This window comes from Clinocottus analis, unplaced genomic scaffold (assembly GCF_023055335.1).
Source record: "Clinocottus analis isolate CAN_PGR_092001 unplaced genomic scaffold, fCliAna1.0.p SCAF_5, whole genome shotgun sequence".
Classification (NCBI taxonomy): domain Eukaryota; kingdom Metazoa; phylum Chordata; class Actinopteri; order Perciformes; family Cottidae; genus Clinocottus; species Clinocottus analis.
Window position 1 is genome coordinate 11,615,525 of NW_027176207.1, and position 19,726 is coordinate 11,635,250.

A 19,726-nucleotide genomic window follows, 5' to 3' on the forward strand; every position below is an offset into this window, starting at 1 on the left:
TTATCTCGGTTGAATATTTTAAAAGCTCAAAGTTAAATTTTCAACTTGGAGCGGATCAGGATTTAACCTTTTGTCCGGCACCGAAGAGACTCGCGCATACTTTTTTCTGTTACCCTGGCGACTCAATGTATCTCATTTAGGATTTCAGCCAAATGCTCTCTGGTGTATATCATGCTTCGCTGATGTAAGTCGAAAGAGAGAGAAGCAAAGCTCACACATACACTCTCAGACGCCCAGAGAGCTGTGCCAAAAGAAGGCTTATTCATCAAACCTAACCTTATGAAAATGTGGACCTGACTACAGTCCTCCAAAATCACTGGGAAGAAGAATCCAGATCACTTCATCACACAGACTGAGTGGTCGCCGACTGAAACCAAAAAGAGATGATTTGAAAGAGGCTGGGTAGGAAAGTAGAAAGCTTTGCTCCGAAAATAGAACAACCTGTTTTGTTTTTAGAATAAATGTAAATCTAACTGACGGATGTGGCTCAAACCCTGACACTAATCAACTTTGCCAGATTCTATGATTTATTTGTTTTGTTTTAAAACAAGATTTTCTTTAACTCCCTGCAAAATCTTTCCAATAGAGAACCAACACCTGCCTCAGAAATACTAAATGAGGCACTGATTGGACTTCAAGCCGAGGTTCAAGTCCTCGCTCTATTGAATCCTAAACCAATAAAGACGGCTCTGAATTTCAGCTTTAATTATGTGTCTTTGGGGCCGTGCGGCAGGAGGACATTAATTAAGCTAAATGATCCTTCCTCTACAAAACATCTTGGAGCATTCATCAAGGAACAAGCAGGAGAATGGCCCCTGCAGCGTGAAAAATAGGTGTGCATTGTATGGAGCTGCGGGCAGCCTGGACACTGCTCCAGGGTTCACATCAAACCCACTCTGAGGGAGAGGCAGCTGGAAGAAAGGCCACACTAATGTGTAACATGGAGGATGTTTGATTGTACTGAGAGCAGGACGTCTGCTGGGCAAACAAATATAAAAGAATAATCACCCGCGGGAAGAAAGAAAAAAGGAGAAAGAGAGAGCGCCCACTCTTGTAGTTTTCCATTTTAAAGTCAACTCCTCCCTACTCCTCCTTCATATTTCCCAGACAGGGTTGGGATAGATGGGGCTTTCTCGTGGCTCTCTGGGACTAGAAACACACAGACACACACTCACACACATATTGGTCGTAACAGCTAGATGCTCGCGGACACTACACATGCTAAAACACACACATACACACAAAAGCAAGAGGCAGCCTGTGAGGTGATTAATACCAGATGAGGGGGGTCGTCCATCGAGCCGCACTGTGTGACAGACAAAAGATTGCACCGACTTTTTCCTCATCCTCTCCTCATTTGTGTTTGTGCATGCACATGTGTGTGTGTGTGAAAGGGAGATTTTTCAAGCATGTTCAAGTCGTTTCTTTAGGGGGGAAGGGGCTTGTGTCTGTAATGAATGAGGGCTAAACCCCCCATTTCTCAATCGGGTGAGCTGGCAGCTGGCGTATGTGTGTCCCATTCAAATAGAGTGACATGTTTAATTTGACAATTAAGAAAACAAAGGGCTCCATTTAGAGCCACAGTTGGAGGCTGTGTATATTGTGTGTGTAAGTGTGTGTGTGCTTGTCCAGATTCTCCGCTGAATTGAAAGAGACAGAAGGGGAAGTATTGTGGATGCGGGAGCCTAAAACGCTGGAGCAAACCTGAACCGTCAGTTCAGAAAAGAAGCCGTGAGTAAAGGCAAGCAGGAACAGAACAACATGCTAATTCAAACCGCTAGGCCAAACCCACGGCTGTGCCAGTCAACCTGGCTCATGCATGTGAGTATTTACAGTTGTGGGTGAACATTACCTCAGTTTACCTCAAAGCAGCGGCAGACCACAGGGATTTAAAGGTGATGCAAATAAAACCCGCACATGGTGTCTCTTCTCAGCTGGCTCAGGATGGTGAACCTCACATTAGGTGAGTCACACGTTAGGTGTTGAGAAAGCCAGCTGAGTGCTTGCGCACGTACACAAGCATTATCTGTCTTGCAAATGTGCATGAAATTATGTTGTTTCCTAAGAGGTGTATGAATACGTTTATATGGGTTTTGGACTAGAAATCACCTCTGTACTTACTTGAAGAGGACTATGGGAGCTGTTAAAAAAAAGTACAATTGCATGTAAATCTGTTTCCAGTTTTAAGATTTTACAAGTTTAATCTAGAGTAATTGTCTTTTTCAACCATTACTTCAGACTGCATATTTTGCATAGTTTGTAGCTATTTTGTGAGTCTGTAATTTCCTTCTGACACATTTGTAAGAAATCCTTTTGAGGTCTTCTTTTATTTACATTTTTACTAGGATTAGTCATGTGTCCAGAACATACAAACTGGGTTGTACTTTGGCCTCTCCGAGGCGCAGATCTACATCATCGCTTTACAGACGCCAACACCTCTCTCCATAACCCCCCTCCTGCTTCCTCCTCTTCTCTCCATAACCCCCTTCCTCCTCCTCCTCCTCCTCCTCTCTCCCCCCTCCATGAGGTCCTGAGAATCCCGTTACCATGGCTACTGCTGAACGATGGCTCCAACCCTTGTGAAAGCCATCCCGCTTCCCAACCCATCACATACATGCACGCATACACATGCTATTTGTATGAAGTAATGGCGATCATCCTTCACATGGGTGAGTGTTCATATGAAGACTGTCTGCCTGCTCCTATCTGTGCCCAGTTACAATAACATGACCCCACTCTCCCCCTGACAGCATGAAAAATATCTCTGGATGGAAGATTACTCCCCTGCACACGCACACACACACAAACACACACACACACACACACACACACACACACACACGGTTCAATCTGCAATGTTCAGGGCGTTCTATTTTGCAGAGACAGATAGAGTCCTCCTAGTGGCCATGGTCATCTAATCAATGGATTAGATTGAATCGAGTGCATCTTTGTGGCCTTTTGTGATCCCTTTCCCAGTCTGCATGTCATCAAAGAAACTGTCAAGTAAACAACAGAGTACATGGTCGCCTATTTAAAGGGAAGAAAGACTGAAATGAACTATCAGTCATCTTTAACTCTGTCTGGAAAATGGTGTCAACATTTGAGCGGCATCGCTGGTCTGCTGACTTCCTGTCTGCTCGTCATCTAATTGTCCAACGCGCCGCTCTTCTCTTTTACAACTATGTGTGTAAATGTGTGTGCAGGCAAGGTGTCAGAGAGAGAAATAGCCTGCTTCAAGGGCGTACTCTGACAGATAGAGGTGAAGTCACAAAAGCACACACACACACACGCACACACACACACACACACACACACACACACACACACACACACACACACACACACAGTATAAGCTGTGATGAATTGGCTCGGCCCCACCTCCTCTGACCCCCTTCTACGTCTCTCATTGTCATGGTAACCATCAGCACCTCAGCTACATCCTGCATTCATGCTTTCACACCACATGCTCTCCGCCTTTCATCACTACCTTCCTTCCACTATTTCTTTCCTGATCTTTCGAGAGCTATTCATGTCTTTATGATACATCATTCACATATTCATCTTTTAATTGTAGACATGATATGATGTTCCTGCAGAGCACTACATTCCTTGTATAAAATCCTCGGCCACTTTTTTAATATGATTTTACATGATTGGTAGTATGTGTGATTAAACAGACTGTGTTTAACTATTTGATGGCCTGCATTAGCATTAACGTGGTATTCTGACATCACTATCAGTCACTATCACATTTAAATTAGTTTTATATTATTATTAAGTTGAAATCATATACAAACAAAACAAAATAGCCAGTGTTGTGTTTAAATGTTTGCATTTACCTGCAACATGAGTAAAGAACACAAAAGAAAAAAGAAAAAAGAAGAATTGTTGATGCAAAAAATTATTGCGTCTGCTGTTCAAAGATTGGTTTTCTACTTTCCAAGAAGCAGAATATATCTGAAAATACCATTTTGATATTGCAATATGTTGCAAAAAAGGTTCTACAATGCAAGTTAAAACAATTGCTTTACAAGGTACACAATCTGGATCAGCCAATATCAGATTCGTGCAATGCATTACCATCACTGCATGCTTCATTACAACATAGCGTGTTTAATGTACATGGCGTTACACGTTGATCACAAACTAAGCAGTATCATCTGTTCTGCACTTCCTGTGATCTCAGTTTCTCCATCTGCTTGACTTGAAAGAACCATTCTTTAGATAAGAAACAAAGGCTGTGGAGAAGAAAATACCAATTCGATTGTATCCGGTTAGAGCAGCAGATCCGGCTCTTCAAGAGTCTTGCAATCAAGCAGCTCTCCTATAATCGTCCCCTGGGGTGGGGCACAAAATACTCTGAACAGCCCTCAAGTGGTGTAGGAATTAACCGTCTGTGTGTGGATGTATATGTGTGTTGGTGTGAGGGGAAAGCCACTTAACATCAGAAAGCACTAGCGTTTTTCTAAATTGATATTCCCTTAGAAGGAGTAGGACGCTGGCCAAGTTACCAATGTCTGCCTCTGCTCCAGCGACTGTGCATCCCCAACATAACAAGGTTCCTCCATTAGCAATCCAGGCTGACACAGTCCTGAGAGGAATGGCTTATACGATCATTAGCAGACACAAACACAACTTAGCCTGTCTCTGTTTACAATCATCCTTACACACACACACACACACACACACACACACACACACACACACACACACACACACACACACACACACACACACACACACACACACACACACACACCATTCAAAAGCTGCAACACTTCATTCAACTGTAGACTTTGCTTTGAGCTGCCACAGTTGCCATACTAACTTAATCCAATGCTCCACAGGAAGTGTGTGTGTGTGTGTGTGTGTGTGTGTGTGTGTGTGTGTGTGTGTGTGTGTGTGTGTGTGTGTGTGTGTATACATGCATTCTGTACAACAAGCAGTATTTTATTGGTCTTATTGTTGCTGTATCACTTGTGATTGGCCTTCAGACGGTGGATTATGTTGATGTATTTTGGTTTATAGTGTGTGTTGAAAAAATGTATTTCAGATTAATCATGAAGCAAATCCCATCCTTGCCAACCCTTCCTTGTTAATACATGGACCAAAAAAACATTCTTCCTCTCCTCCGTATGAAAATGGATGAGTAGGATATCAGATCCAATAATAAATGTATCCCATTTCATCTTGCCACCAACCAACTGCTCCCACTTTCCACAAGTCCCACTCTGCTGAGCCATGATGTGAACACATTAAGCTGTGGTGAGATACAACACCAGACGTTGACATTCGGAGATGACTGGTGCAACTCCCTCTGGTTGTCACTTCCCTTGATGCCTTACGTAGGAGCACAGCAACATCTTCAAGCAAAGAGAACCGAGTGTGTGATTGCTCCAAACATTCAGACTCGGACTGGTGACAGCAATATATCTCTGTCAACTGTTCACAGTAACGTATATCTCCTCTGCCTGTCTTTCTCATGGCTGTGAACTTTGACTTGAGGACATCACCTCGTTGCACGTTTACTGCTGAATTCTGTTATTTCAAAACCAAGAGATTTATTCCAAGTAGTATAAAGAACTTCCTAAACTGCACACTGTGCACCAGGGTGTGTTAGGCCGCAGTAAATCTGATCCAAAACCACAGAGCTGGATTTGGGCAGCATGCACCAGAAATGTTGGTTCTCCTAAATTGACATTAAATCTGACACATCCTTAGTCTCAAAGTTAAATCACTTGCAACAGCAAGACAAAACACAGGCCAAATCAGATGATTTACATAACCTCTGCCAACACCTATCGCCCAGGCCAAATGCCTGTAAATGTACTCAGTGTGAGGTTAAACAAAGACAGAGTGACTACTGTTTCATGTCAGAGAGATTCATTTTACACAACTCCAACACAAACACCTTGCATGATCGGACTGCAAGACATGCTGCTACGAAAAAAAAACAAATTTCTGTCATAGTTCTTACAAGAGCTTTGTCCAAATTGCAGGGTGGGTATACTGAAGGGCACAGTGACAGGAAAGAGGAAGAATTCATTTTCCTTTACTCCGTAACTTACGAATTACAGTATGGTTGGTCAGAAAAAGACAGACCACCCTGAAAGGAGCTAGAAGTTGCCCGAAGATGCATTTTTGAATGACCAGAGTATGAAAGCTGCACGCCTTGTCAAGGATGTTTAAACTCAAGAGCTTAGAGAAATAATTAAAGCCATTATTAACGGCAAACTCAGAGGCATGTATTAATAGGTATATTATTTGTGTTAACATAAATTGAGCTTTCCTTATATTGCAGTGGAGTGTTCATTCAAAGGAATATCAGAGCTATTTGTGTTGAAATGATAGACCTTGGCCCAAATAGAGAAATTATAGACGAGACTGCATTAAGCACGGCTTCTAAAAAGTCCAACCCACACTTAGTTAGGTGGTCAATTTAAACGGAAAAAAAGAGGTTTATTCCTCATCTCAAGACTGCTTATTAAATTAGTATTCTGCCTGTCCTGCATGGACGAGTTCACTGAGTCCAGAAAGCTACAGGAACCTCCAGAGCGTGTCTTATGATGTGACTGCTCCTGCTAAAGGAAAGAGACAGGAGTTTGGATCAAGAAAAAGTTTAAAATCAAAATCAATTATTATTTTGACACTTGATTTTGTGTTCCAACATTTTCCTTCCCTTTCTGATCACCGAGCTATCCTTTTGTCATCACTTTGCCATTAATCATCCCGTAACCCTTGCGGCTCAAGGTTTGTACAGTTCAATGAAACAAATCACAGCAGTTGCCCGTGCAAACAGAAAAAAGTTATTTCCACTCCTGTAGTCCTTCCAGCCCTGTCCACGGCCAGCAACCACACACACACATGCACGCTCACATGCACGATGGCCCACAATGGAAATAAGTCTCTGAGTTTTTAGTGTGTGTTTTTTATCGCTAAAGCTCATGCTCCAGGGTTTCATCCTGTACTTCTGTTCATCTCTGTACATGCATTTATTTAGATTTATGCACCTACTTCTAAAGTAGAATGTGCCTAATATATATTTACAGTTAAATGCACGTCGAGTACAGCTCAGTGAAACCAGACAGCATTCAAAAACAAAGGGGAAATGGGGATTGGTGGAGGGTAGAGTGGACAGGTGGGAAGTAGTAAGAGGTTCTCTTAGATTCTAATAAAAGAATTCCTCCCTGGGAGTGGAAACTTTCTTTCATTCTTTCTGTTGCTGCTCGAACCTTTAATAGACAACTCATGGTGAGAACTATCCTTATTAAAGCTGGAGTCCGAGGAAAAGCCAATATAAGGGGCTTGCATGACAGAAATGTATCTGGGAGATGTAAAGAAAGCGGGAAGCGTGATGCAGACCATACTGGATATAAAATACTTTTTGTAAGTTGGTGCCATTAATAAAAAAAACTCAGTGTGTATTTTGGCAAAGCGAACGCAGCGCTAGATCTAGAACACTAATGTTTCCCTCTCGCGTCTCTCAGCATCTCCACGTTTGAGTTTCTGAGGTGAGAAGGAAGTCAAAGAGGAGAAGTCAGATGATTGAATGGATGATTCATTTGAGAAAACAAATATCTAAAGCTGCACAGTCTCTGACCCCTGAGATGAAAATAAATAGCATGGAGAGAGCTGGAACAGACACAACACAAACGGAGCAGACAGCTAGATAGCAGCTCAGACACGCACAGACGCACAAACAAGTTGTGTCCTTGTGTCGCGCAAAAAAATAGCAACAAAGGGAATAGCGCTCAAAGGGAAATGTCTTGGTCAAACCCAAATGTGAATTCAAATCCAACACGTATCTCTCTGTAAAGCAGAAATGACAGAATCTGATACACTGGGAAACAACTGCTTGTACCGCCCTTCACCCCTAACTTATCGACCACCTGCTGTCCCAAACTGTAGAACCCCTCCCAAAGCAAATACAATCGAGAGAAACACAGGAAGCATACTAATTTACACCAATTTAACTCAGCGTGTCATGAAATTAGATTAGTGTGACCAAATGAACTCTGGAGGGCCGAAAAGATCACCTGCTGATCACTTGAGCTTTTCGTGCGTGTGTGCCTGTGAGTTTGTTCCTTTTACTCTCAAGCTCCAGTGTCGGAGTGAGAAGCAATAAGAGAGGAGACTGACAAAATGGTGGCCATGTTGGAGATAGAGGAGATGTCTGGACGCCAGATAAGTTTGAAAAGAAACACGATGCAAAGCAGCCGAGGAGAGCTGGAACAGAGAGATAGGAGAAGACACAGATAGAAAACGTGTGCATGTGTGTGTGAATGGTTTTAGTTTTGTCTGTGTGGGACATGGAGGATCCTGTGCCTGCAGCTGTTTGATATGAGTGTGTTCCTCTGAGGACCGAGCGACACTATCTTCACGCTGAAGCTCAATGTGCCCACCGTGTCTGCAATAAAAACTTTTCAATTGGCACATTTCTTTTCTTTACACCTTTTTTTTATTGTTGTGGAAAGTGATTGGCTGATATTTGGGAACTCTTCTTTCATCTTGCACATGTGAGCCAATAATGTTTACTTGATTAGGTTAATTTATATGACTAGTTTTGTGTAAAATATCTTTGGATTGTGGATGTATGTATAGTCGATGTCACCGTTAGGTAGGGGAAATAATAAAAGTACAGTAAGTAAAAGTCCCATCAGAAGGAAAAGTGATGCATTAATTTAATTAAATAGTGTTGAAATGCTCATCTTTAAAATGGTCCAGGGACGAAAAGAGAGAAAGACAGAAAATATTTCCATACTTGAGTCTCACTCACTAAAGGAAGATTGATTATTTTTTTAAAAAGCAAGGATAAAGTTGAGACCAGTACAGGAGCCATAAGAGTAAAAGCCTATGAGTCATGAGGTAAAAGGAAAGTAAGAATGGAAATTGAGATACTCACTAACAGATGAGATGAAGAAATGGAATAAAAAACAGTCAGACAAGAGAGAGTCAGAAAGAAAGAGTGAGAGACGAAAACCCCTTGTTGCCATATGGTACGGAGTATTGGGCTTAATGAGGCGTGAGGCCTTTCTCTCCACAGAGGCATCGGCCAGTCAGAGCACACTTGAGTGAACCCTCTGATAGGGTTAAAACACCGCATATGCCAACAGCTCGTGATATGGAACCAAACTACTGCTTCTGAGGGGAAAAAGAAAGACCAAAGTATGATTTATTCAACTCAAGTCGGTATCCATCACACATCAAAGAGCCAATAAATGCTCTTCCAAAAACAGGGCTCTGAACTGGTGCCTTGACCATATAAAGTCCCATGTTCACCATTTTAGTTTTCTAGCCATTTCTAATTGTCACGGGACACAAATTACATCTAAGGCTACGTGGGGGAAGTCTCATGTCTCTTCAATTGTAGGTATTTGGCAGTGAAAGTCTGGGGATCTTCAAAGTCCAGGGGGAGGGTTTATGGCACAATTGCTGGAATTTTACGGAAATCCATCGAATAATCAATTTGACCGAGAGGGGTTTAAATAATGAAGATCTCATGGATTGCAACCTAGATATTTGTAAAAACAACAGACAGCCATTACCATCATGAAGTCCCCCTCATTATGTAGAAGGTTTATTAGCATGTGAGCGTAAAACCAAGATGGTCTTTCTTCACGGCTTCTGAGCTTCCAGTAGCAAACAGGTGATGAATTCCCAGTCAGTGTTGATGGATGTTATGAGAATAGTTTGCATGGCAGACACACCATCCTAATCCCTCATCACACACATCCTGTCAACTTCGCTGGCAGCTGAGAGACGTGTGAGCCGGAGGGAGAGAGTGGGAGACAGAGACAGAAATACAGAACCAGAGACAGACTAAGTGTGTCAGAACACTGGCCAGCTGTTAACAGCATGAAACGATTCACCAAATTTTTGATCTCGCGGGTGTCTGTTTGTGCGTGAACCCAACTGTTTGTCTGCGCTGATCACCTGTTCGATGCAACGGGGACATGCGTTGACAAGTGATCTCTCCAACCTGCAGCCTTTCTACACGCAGCTATTGATGCAGGCAAATTAAACACACTGACAGATTAATTAAAACACACAAGATAAAGTTTCAACAGAGCGCGGGCCGTATTAAAGCACAGCTGCCACTGTTCGAGAACAAGCAGTGAAGGAAGACGTCAAGCGGACAATAAATTTCATTGCCCACCCCCCTCTCAGATTTTCAAGCTTAATAAAAACTATAGTGTGTGTATTGTGAGTCTGGGCTGCAGGAGAGCGTGGAAGCTAAATGGAAGCTCGAGTTTGGTCTGGCTCTGGTTTTCGGGGGTCCGATTCAGCGAGACACCAGCAGGAGACTGGTCTGGTTACAAGAAGCTTAAAAAGAACACCTTCCTGTTTTCAGTGTGTTACTAAATGTCTCTGGGTCTATTGGTTAATCAAATGTGATTAGTCTCAGTGTGCATGTGTGTGTGTGTATGTTTTAAATATGATTAGTATTTCCTTATGGATCCGTAGAGACTTTAGCCATGGGGTTCCAGACTTTGGACTTCAGACTAAAATTGCTGATTGCTTCGACAGGCAGACGTGCTGTGTTTGTTTAAGTGGTTTAGCGGGAAGTTCAGGAGGACTAACTCCACCTGTCAAAAGAAACCTGTCTCCTTTCCGATGTGTTTTTGCTCTATTTCAGTCGCCTTCACACTCTACTCACGCTCACATGTTCTTGTACGACTCTCAATTCTTGTTTTACCTCACTAGCCGCAAGGTCTGTCCAAGAAATGTCATGTAGAGCAAGATTTGGTCTAATTTGACTGGTGAGAATGAAATCGCCCCCGTAAGGTTAAAATATTACTTTGACAAGGTCTTTGGTGACTCACAAAGCATCTCAAATACCAAATGTTTTTCCAAAGACATTTGCTGTGATAAGATTGTAATTACATTTACTGAGAACATCTACGCTCCCTAGAGGTTGCACCATTTCTATTTTGGATACTCTCTAACCAATATTACTTTATTTGCTATAGCGATGTCATAATCAGGGGCATATTCATGTTTCGTTTTGAATAATCCGTCTGAATTTAATAGCACCTCCAGTGCTAGCAAGACTGATGCATAGCAAAGTCTGTTTTTTGCAGCCTCCTGCATGGGCCTCCAGCATGGCTTCAAGGTTTTAATCATAATTTACTTTATTTCTGTGCCTTCTTTCTTTTTGATTTAGAAAATTATTCATTTTATAGCATGGTGTTAACATGTCATCTAACTGCAAGCAGTGCAGTACCATTGCATAGTTGTAAGGCAATGCCAGCAAGCTATTCTCTCCAGGTTTGTACATCTCCCAGCTGAGCACATCTGTGCTTCTGTTGAGATGATGGAGTGTTGTTTAACAGGCTTGACCAGGAAACCACATGGTTGACATCCCAGGGGAGATGCATCACCTGCTGAAAGGGAGTTACTGGCTTCAAAAGAGCATACAAGTACACAAACACAGATTTGACATACAGGAATGCTCATATGTAGACACACACGTGAAAACTTCTGTTTTGCCATCTCGTTCTCAACTATTGAATTGTTCCTTTGTTCGGGTCCTTTTATTTAATTTGCACTATTATTTTTTTTAATCAATGTTTTTTCTTGCTTGCATCTCATCTGTTGATGCCTGTTTGTACTGCACTTGAGGCTTGAGAAGCGTGTGCATGTCACTGCTTGTGAGATCAACAGTGGCTACCCAACGTGAAGCAATGCTAGATGTGAGCGTGTCATTGGATTTGCCAGAAACTCTGCGAGGCCCACACAGGAGAGAAATACCATGTCTCTAAAAAAAAAAATCCTACAGATTATACAAGAGAAAAAAAACTCATATTAAAAAAGGCCCCACATAGATCAGACAATTCCAGCAAGATTTGCATGCGAATAAGAGTTTTTAAACAATGAAAATGCACCACTTATATGCTTGTCACTTTTCATCACCAGCCACCATTCACACTGTTCTCATGACCCTTACCTTCTCAGGATATGAACCTGAGTCAGATGAATGTGCATACAAACACACACACACACACACACACACACACACACACACACACACACACACACACACACACACACACACACTCTGAGGCACCATAACCTCTCCTGCCTGGGAAATACTTTAAGGAAGTGGGAGAAGAGGAAAGCAGGGAAACCAAGAAATAAATAACTCCTTTGTGTCGCGGCTACATAAACAGTGCAGCACATTACAGATTACTTTAGTAGCCCAACTGATAAGAAACTTCCTCCACAATACTGCTGCTTGTACGTATTTGTGAGTGGAAAATCAAAAGAAACATCATGAGAAAGACACTAAAAAAGAGAAACTGAGCAAACAAGTAACAAAAACAGAAACCGAGTGAACGTGAGAGAAGAAAAAGAGTTTACTGACAACTAGCTTTGGCAGAAATGATTTTAAAAGAACAACCCCTTACCTTATGTGTTTCCCACATGAAAGATCTCTTCTGATAACACATTTCCCTGTTTAGATATTAAACATTTGCTAATTTCCCGCTATTTTTACACAAATCCAAACCGAGCCAGCCAGTCCAGTGTAATAATTCCTAAAGTCAAACAGTGATGTGATTGTTATCTTTTGTAAATGTTGATTCAATTCTGAGAACATTTTGCCTTCGCCTCAACTCTGTTAGAAACATGACAAAACCGCACAACTTGGTTGCCGGTGCCAAATAACATCACACAAAAAATGTAAACTGGGTCTACCGGACTAGCTGACCCAATTCTTCACTTTGTCAGTTTCTTGACAGAGTAAAATACCAAATGCTCCCCAATCTAGACAGTTGGTTGGCAGGCAAAACGAGTAAACACAGAACAAATCTGGAACAACATGCATTAGGGTATGATGTCAGGTATAACATCATGTGCGTGAGTGTGTCCTATCTGAGGGTCCACATATTTCATTAGCCCAGAAAATAAGTCTACTCTTGCTACCATAATCTTGTAAATCGCAGCCCATGTATTTGGACTCTCGCCTGGATTTTGGGGAACGTGCCGAAATGAGCAACTCAAGTCTTATTCACTCACTTTGGCATCAAAACCACCCGTGGTGTCTGGCGTGGGATAACGCCTGCACCTACTGCCAGAATACCTGCAGGCTAGGATTAGAGAAACGACTAACAGTTGAACTGCTGCAGCAACTGGGATCAAGGTCCAGGGATTTCAATGTGTTGGTTGAGGGATGATAATAACAGATAACAGAGCAGGCTAATTAGGAGCAAATTACAGGGTTCAATAATTCAGCAATAGAAAGGTTGCAGCTGTGATTGAAAAGACAAATTGGAAATGAATTGCGTTAAGGCTGTACATATATCCGTATTGCTTTTTTAATTTCTCAATCCTTCCCCAGGTTATTCCATCTCTCTTTTTTCTTTCTAATTAATTAGCATCTCATATTCCTCCTCTTCATTACGTTCCCTTACTTACTTCCCTTACAGGCCCGTAAGCAAGTTTCCACAGAATACCAGTTAGTTACTCTTTCCAGATACGTCATCCATGAACCTGCAAGAATGTGAAATTCAACTATTATCTAATTCCAGTTTGTCTGGCATGATTAGGGCTCCAAAACCGTTTGTTAGAGCCACTGCATGTTTAGGTTTTAGCAGCAGGCGCAGCAGAAATGCTCAAATGTCATCCGCTTCACGGCGGAGTTGTGAAATCAACCGGGAAAAACAGCTGGTCGAAAGAGCGCCTGACGCCGAGTTAAGACCTCGCTGGGAGACAAACAGCCAGTCATCCTCTCTTTCATTTCTCAGGAGAGGTCCTCCTTATACATAAAACCCGCGAGAATCAAGATAAAAGCAAAACGGCCGAGCTGCCGCCCGATACCGCTCTATGCTGATGGCTTGGTGACCATGGCAACCATGTGAGGTGAGAGAAAGGACATGCCAGCACCGAGTAAATCTCCTCGCAGTGGATTCAGGAATGCAGGTGAAGTCTGCCTCCCTGTCTGTCTCTCCGTTTGTTTCTTTTTTCTTCCCATAAATCGTTTTAACCTTAAATTAGCACACACAACGGCTTCTCTCTTCTCCTCCTCGCTCAGTAATCACAAAGCTTCCAAAGTGCAAACATGTTGGAATATAACTTTGAGACTGTTTTTCACTTCAGATACGACTTTAGTTTCCAGACTCATTTGTATGACTGTATAAATCAAGCGTTTGCCGGGGGAGTAATCAGAGAGAGCTTGCGGGGAGGGTGTGAGTGAAAAGAGAGAGTGAATAAAGAGATGAGAGGACAAGGGAGGCAGTGAATATTTGGTTTTGGCTGCAGGCTGGTCACCTCCATAACAAAGAAGAACAGAGTGAAAGAGAGTTGGATAAAAAGATTAAGAGGGAAAGAAGGCCGCAGAAAAAGCTTCTTCAGGGTGTCCGCTTACCTCTAAGAAGCAGGTCCCAGCTGGGGTGTTCTCCTTGATGGAGGCATTGTAGAAGTTGCTGGAGAACACAGGTGTGTTATCGTTAACATCCTGCAGCACAATGTCCACCTTTGCTGTGGAAGACAACGGTGGGCGGCCGTTGTCTGTTGCAACAACGGTCACACTCGGTGCTGGCTCTGATTCGAAATCCAGAGCCATCGCTGTGGTAATGATTCCAGTGACCTTGTCGATGGAAAACCAGTCAGAGTGAGAGTTTTTGCCCTTGAGGAGGCTATATCGTACGTCCCCATTGGGGCCCTGGTCCTTGTCCCTGGCAGTTACTTGGAGAACAAAGGAGCCAGGATAGACAACCTCAGGAATAGTCTGTCTGTAGGCCTGCTGGTCGAAAAGAGGGGGGTTGTCATTGACATCCATCACCTGAATGGTGAACGATGACTCCGCCCTGAGAGGAGGCGTGCCGGAGTCTGTGGCCATGACTCTCAGGTCATAAGAATCCCGTTCCTCTCGGTCCAAGACCTGGTCAACATATATCAGGTAGATGATGCTGTCCTTGGTTGTAAGAGCAAACTTCCCATCACCCCCCTCAAGGGACACATTCACGTTGGCATACTCCCCATAGTCTGGGTCCGTGACAGATATCCGAGCAACGTACTGGCCTGGCTGGGCGCCTTCGGAGATCCTTGGAGAGCCGTCCTCACTGAGGAAAATGATGGTCATGGTGGGCTGGTTGTCATTGTAGTCTCGGACATGAATGGTCACAAACGCATTGGTCACCTGAGAAAATGTGCAATATTCATGTTACTTGTATTTTTTTTTTCAGACAGACAATGTGTCAATGTTGGACTGAGTCGTCAATAGAACAAGACCCTTCATATAAATATATATATATATATATATATATATATATATATATATATATATATATATATATATATATATATATATATATATATAAATAAAATGTCACTTCATGCTGTTATGAATTATCATAATGCAATTACCTCAGGGTGGCTGGCGTTATCCCTGGCCTGGACCACCAGTTCATGAACCCTCTTCAGTTCATAATCCAAGGGCCTATTCAGAGTTATGACCCCAGACTTGATATCCATGACAAAGGAGCGATCAGGGTCACTCTGACGCCGGTTGATTTCATAAAGAACCAGACCGTTATCGCCCTCATCCTCATCTGTTGCAAACACCTGAAAAGATAAGAAAGTCCTTGAAATTAAAATGACCTTGGACCGTGTGGATTTACAGACAAAAGACATTGATGTATCGACTTGAGCTAACCTGCAGGATGCTACTGCCTTGTGGGAGGCTTTCAGAGATAATAGCGTGGTATCTGGTCTGATTGAAGGCTGGCGCGTGATCGTTGATGTCCGTCACAGTCACTTCCAGTGTCATGGATCCCATCCTTTTAGGTGATCCCCCATCAAAGGCCTCCAGGACCATGGTGTACAATGAGCGTTTCTCCCTGTCCAGAAGTCCATTGACCACCAGGTCCAGATACAGCACCTTGTTAGCGGCTCTCTTGGTCTCCAGTCTGAACGCCTGGCCTACGTTGCCCTCTCGAATAGCGTAGCCTTGAGTGGTCAGTTGCTCCTTGTCTGAATCTGTCGCAGGCTCCAGGGAAAACCTTGTCCCCACTGTGGTGTGCTCAGGGATCTTAAGAACAGCTTTCTTTTTGGGGAACATGGGTGCATGGTCGTTGATGTCGTTGACGGTGATGGACACCTCAACGGCGACCCCTGTCATTGTCACAGCGATAAAGCTATAGTGGTCCCTTTGCTCGCGGTCCAAACGGCGTGCGGTGGTAATGATGCCTGTGGTTTCGTCGATGTTGAGATCGTTGCTGACGCCTGTACTCTCGTGGTCCGAGATGAAGTAAAGACCCCCAATTTCACCGGGCGGTAACCCAGCGCTGATATCCCCTACAATGGTCCCAGCCGGCTGCTCCTCATCCAGCTGGAGCTCCAGTGCTCCGAGGACAGTTGTAGGCTGAGCAAGAACAAGGAGGATGCATAAATAAAAGAGTGGCTTTTGTCGCCAGGGACTTGAACACACACAGGGTCCGCTGACCCGAGCCCTCGGTCGTGACCCTTTACTTGTAATCGGCATGGTTGGGTTCTGTTACACCTGGGGGAAAGAAAATGAGAGGAGAAAAAATGTTCAGCCAACAAAAATATGAATTGCTTCGAGCAACAATATATTTTATGATGTGTGACTTGAGCAATTGAGCAGCTTTTTTTAATTCTCTATTTGAAAACATCTTGAAAATTCACTTAGCGTAAAATTAAAACGTTTTTTCCACAGTGAAGTATGTGTCTTAAATCCTTACATGACAATCTGCGAACACTTTTACAATCCTCAACCTATATTAAAAACACAGCCTGATGAATGTGAGCTTTTCCCCCAATTAAATGGACATTTGTAACATTTATGAAAGAACTCTTCAGCTGAATCATGAAGATTTGAAAGAGCATGAAAATGGAAGTCTAAATCTGTCAAGGAATCACATTGGCTTGAACCACATTGAGAACAGAATCATAAACTATATTCGTCTGAAGGACAACAAGATTTATTCACTGGGTGTGAACATTTTAAAGTGTCCAGAGCGGTCACGCACTCAAATCCCAAGCAAAAACACAGTAAAGACACTAAAATGGGCACCCACAATCCATTGTAAGAGTTTTTTTATGATATAAAATGCTTACACACACGCACACACTTACAAATACATGGAATGCATGGGAACGTAAGTCCGGAGCTGCTTCAGCACGGCCTTTATGGGGAGAAGCAGCCATTTAAGTCTGTGAGCTTAGCTTCTATGTTCCTCAAAACTCTAAATCATGCACAAATCCATAAAGATAATATCCTCCTCATGCTAATGCTTTATCAGTCGTATCAGTCATAGCTGGATCTAACCATGAACAGATACACATATTGTAACTGTCTACAAAGGCATGCATCAGTTCAGGATCAAAAACAATTTATGTTCCTCGAGTGCCAGAAGAGTGGCTTTGCCTCATCAGTTGGCACATTGACTTATAGAAAGGCAATCACAAGATCTTAAAGGCTATCTAAAATTCACCTGGCCCTGTCTGAGTTATACAGCGAACCCATCTGGTGATTTCAGCAACTTAAAACAAACACCACTAATTATTTGCAAATGCTATTCGACCCAGGTTTGACACTTACTTTTCAAAGTGACGTAAGATTTTGTACAAAGTACAAATCTAACCTGCATGGCCACTCTTATCTCTCACTAGACATAGATGCTCATTTTAACCCTTGATGAGGTCCACAAATATTTAGATTATGTTGCGAATGAGAACAACTGTTTATGCATGTTTTTTCTAGTGTTTACAGGGGAAGATTGATTAAGCGTATAACTCTTGAAAATATTCTGCAATGAGGAGGGCCATCCAGCCCTAACGTAACTCATTCATTCAACTCAAGAGACCAGAGGGATGTGATTTGAACAAGCTTCTACATTGAAGCTCTCTGGAATGTGAAGGAGTCCTGCCTCTATTAACTAATGCTTGGTACAAATCATTATAACTATAAATGTGTGACGCAGGCGAAGGTCCAGTAGCAGACAGGATACTCCTTGTCAATGGAGGTTGTTGGCCTTTGCTGGCCAGCCATATTCACCTAGACAATCACTCCCCCAGTGCATGTATAGTGTGGACAGTTAACTTTAGGAATGTCTTCCACCTCTGGAGAGAAAGCTAGCTCGCTGCCGGCTGCAGTATCTGTGCTTGCATTGAAATGAAGCATGCACACTCACAAATACAAAACGACCAACCGGCTTGCAGGCTGATTGTAAGGCTGACTGCTTTTCCACATACAATCAAAGGAAGAGAAACAGCTTCTTTTTTAATAGACAAGTGAGGTTACATTGAGCAGCAGGAGTAGATTTTCTGTATCAATCACCCGAATCAATGTGAAGAATTTGCTTGCCTTGTCGCTTAACATAATGGATTTCTCTTTTAGTTTCAAATCTTGGCCTCAGTCCAAAAAAATACATTTCGGGTACAACAAATTTCTCCCTGCATGAATAACCCAAATCATTACACATGCTATTAAGCGAGTACGACTCTGTAATTAAGCTCAGATTTACAAGGCTCCTGAATAATTTTGTATAATATATAGAGCAAATAGAAAACATTATTTAATATAAAATGAATCCTCTTGCAGTCATCATCCCACCAGTCTTTCTATCGACACTGACCTCCTGCGGCAGTTTGCGAGGCCTCCAAGGAAAAGATATTAATAAAGGCTATAGCTCCAGTGGGACAGGGAGAGAGACACTGATACTGGTCCTGCTGGTGCGGTCACTGATCTCTACATCTGGTCCAGACGGCTGCCCTGGACAGTTGCTTCACTCCTACGCAAAGAAGCAAGCTGAGCTGAGCTGAGCTAAGCTAAGCGAGCATACCCGCCTTTCTTTTAGAGTGTTTGTGTTTATGGGACTGTCTGTCATGAATAAGGGGGAACATAGAAAAAAAAGTAGAGGTTGCACGAAGACAAATAGGGGTATAATGATGAAAATAAACTGTTCTGCTGCTGGGAGGAAAGCTCAGAGTCAGACCCTTTGGGATCCCCGCTGTGATGAGATGAACCCAAGATATCTCAAAGTACCATAATGCAGCCTTTTGAGGACACCAGGGAGGACAAAAAAAGAAGAAAAGAGTGGAAATACTCAATATAGGACATATAGGACAAGTAACATTCTGAGAGGTGATTACAGTTTGCGTTGGCCTGACTGCCTTATTGTCATTCGGGACCACTGAGCTGTGGAGGAGAAACTGATGGTTGAAAAAGTCCGAAAGGGAGTTTTCCAGAATGTGCGGTGTGCAGGCAAGTCTTTTTACGTCTTCTCTCCCTCAGTGTCAATGAAAGCTCATATTGATGAACAAATCGCATGGCGGCAATCTGTCACTGTCACTGAGCAGTTGGTGCATGACATCATCTCCCTTTTGATGTGTGCTGCAATACACTTGTGTTTACAGTAAAAAAGCACAAGCTTATGAGGTATGGCGAGAACAAGGGCTGAAATATAGCTCATGCAAAAGGCTACTGGCAGAACAGATGGCCAGCAGGAAAGACCACCTGATTCACTCCCTCTAGTGGCACTCTATATAATAGTATTCCAATGATATATTACATTTCTAATAGTTTATATGAATTAGAGTATCTCTAATTTAATCTTAAATGCAAAGTAAAAAACAACAAAGAACAAGCTTCAACCGTCTGTCTATGTTGCATGGGTCTTTGTATGTCTGTCTTTGTACGCCTGCACGGCACATGTGCACGCGAGCAGTGACATCATCTCTGTGCGACCACATTGACAGACAG

General features: G+C 42.7%; 1 protein-coding gene across 1 annotated transcript in view; it reads right to left on the reverse strand.

The window, feature by feature from the left end:
* Nucleotides 1-19,726, reverse strand: part of dchs1b (dachsous cadherin-related 1b) — a 78,553-nt gene that overhangs the window by 48,435 nt on the left and 10,392 nt on the right. Inside the window, exons 2-4 of the mRNA XM_068600851.1 lie at nt 15,656-16,501; nt 15,367-15,564; nt 14,366-15,139 (exon numbers count right to left, since the gene is read on the reverse strand). Coding sequence (XP_068456952.1) covers nt 14,366-15,139; nt 15,367-15,564; nt 15,656-16,483 — 1,800 coding nt within the window. The 5' untranslated portion in view covers nt 16,484-16,501. The remainder of the gene's footprint in view (nt 1-14,365; nt 15,140-15,366; nt 15,565-15,655; nt 16,502-19,726) is intronic.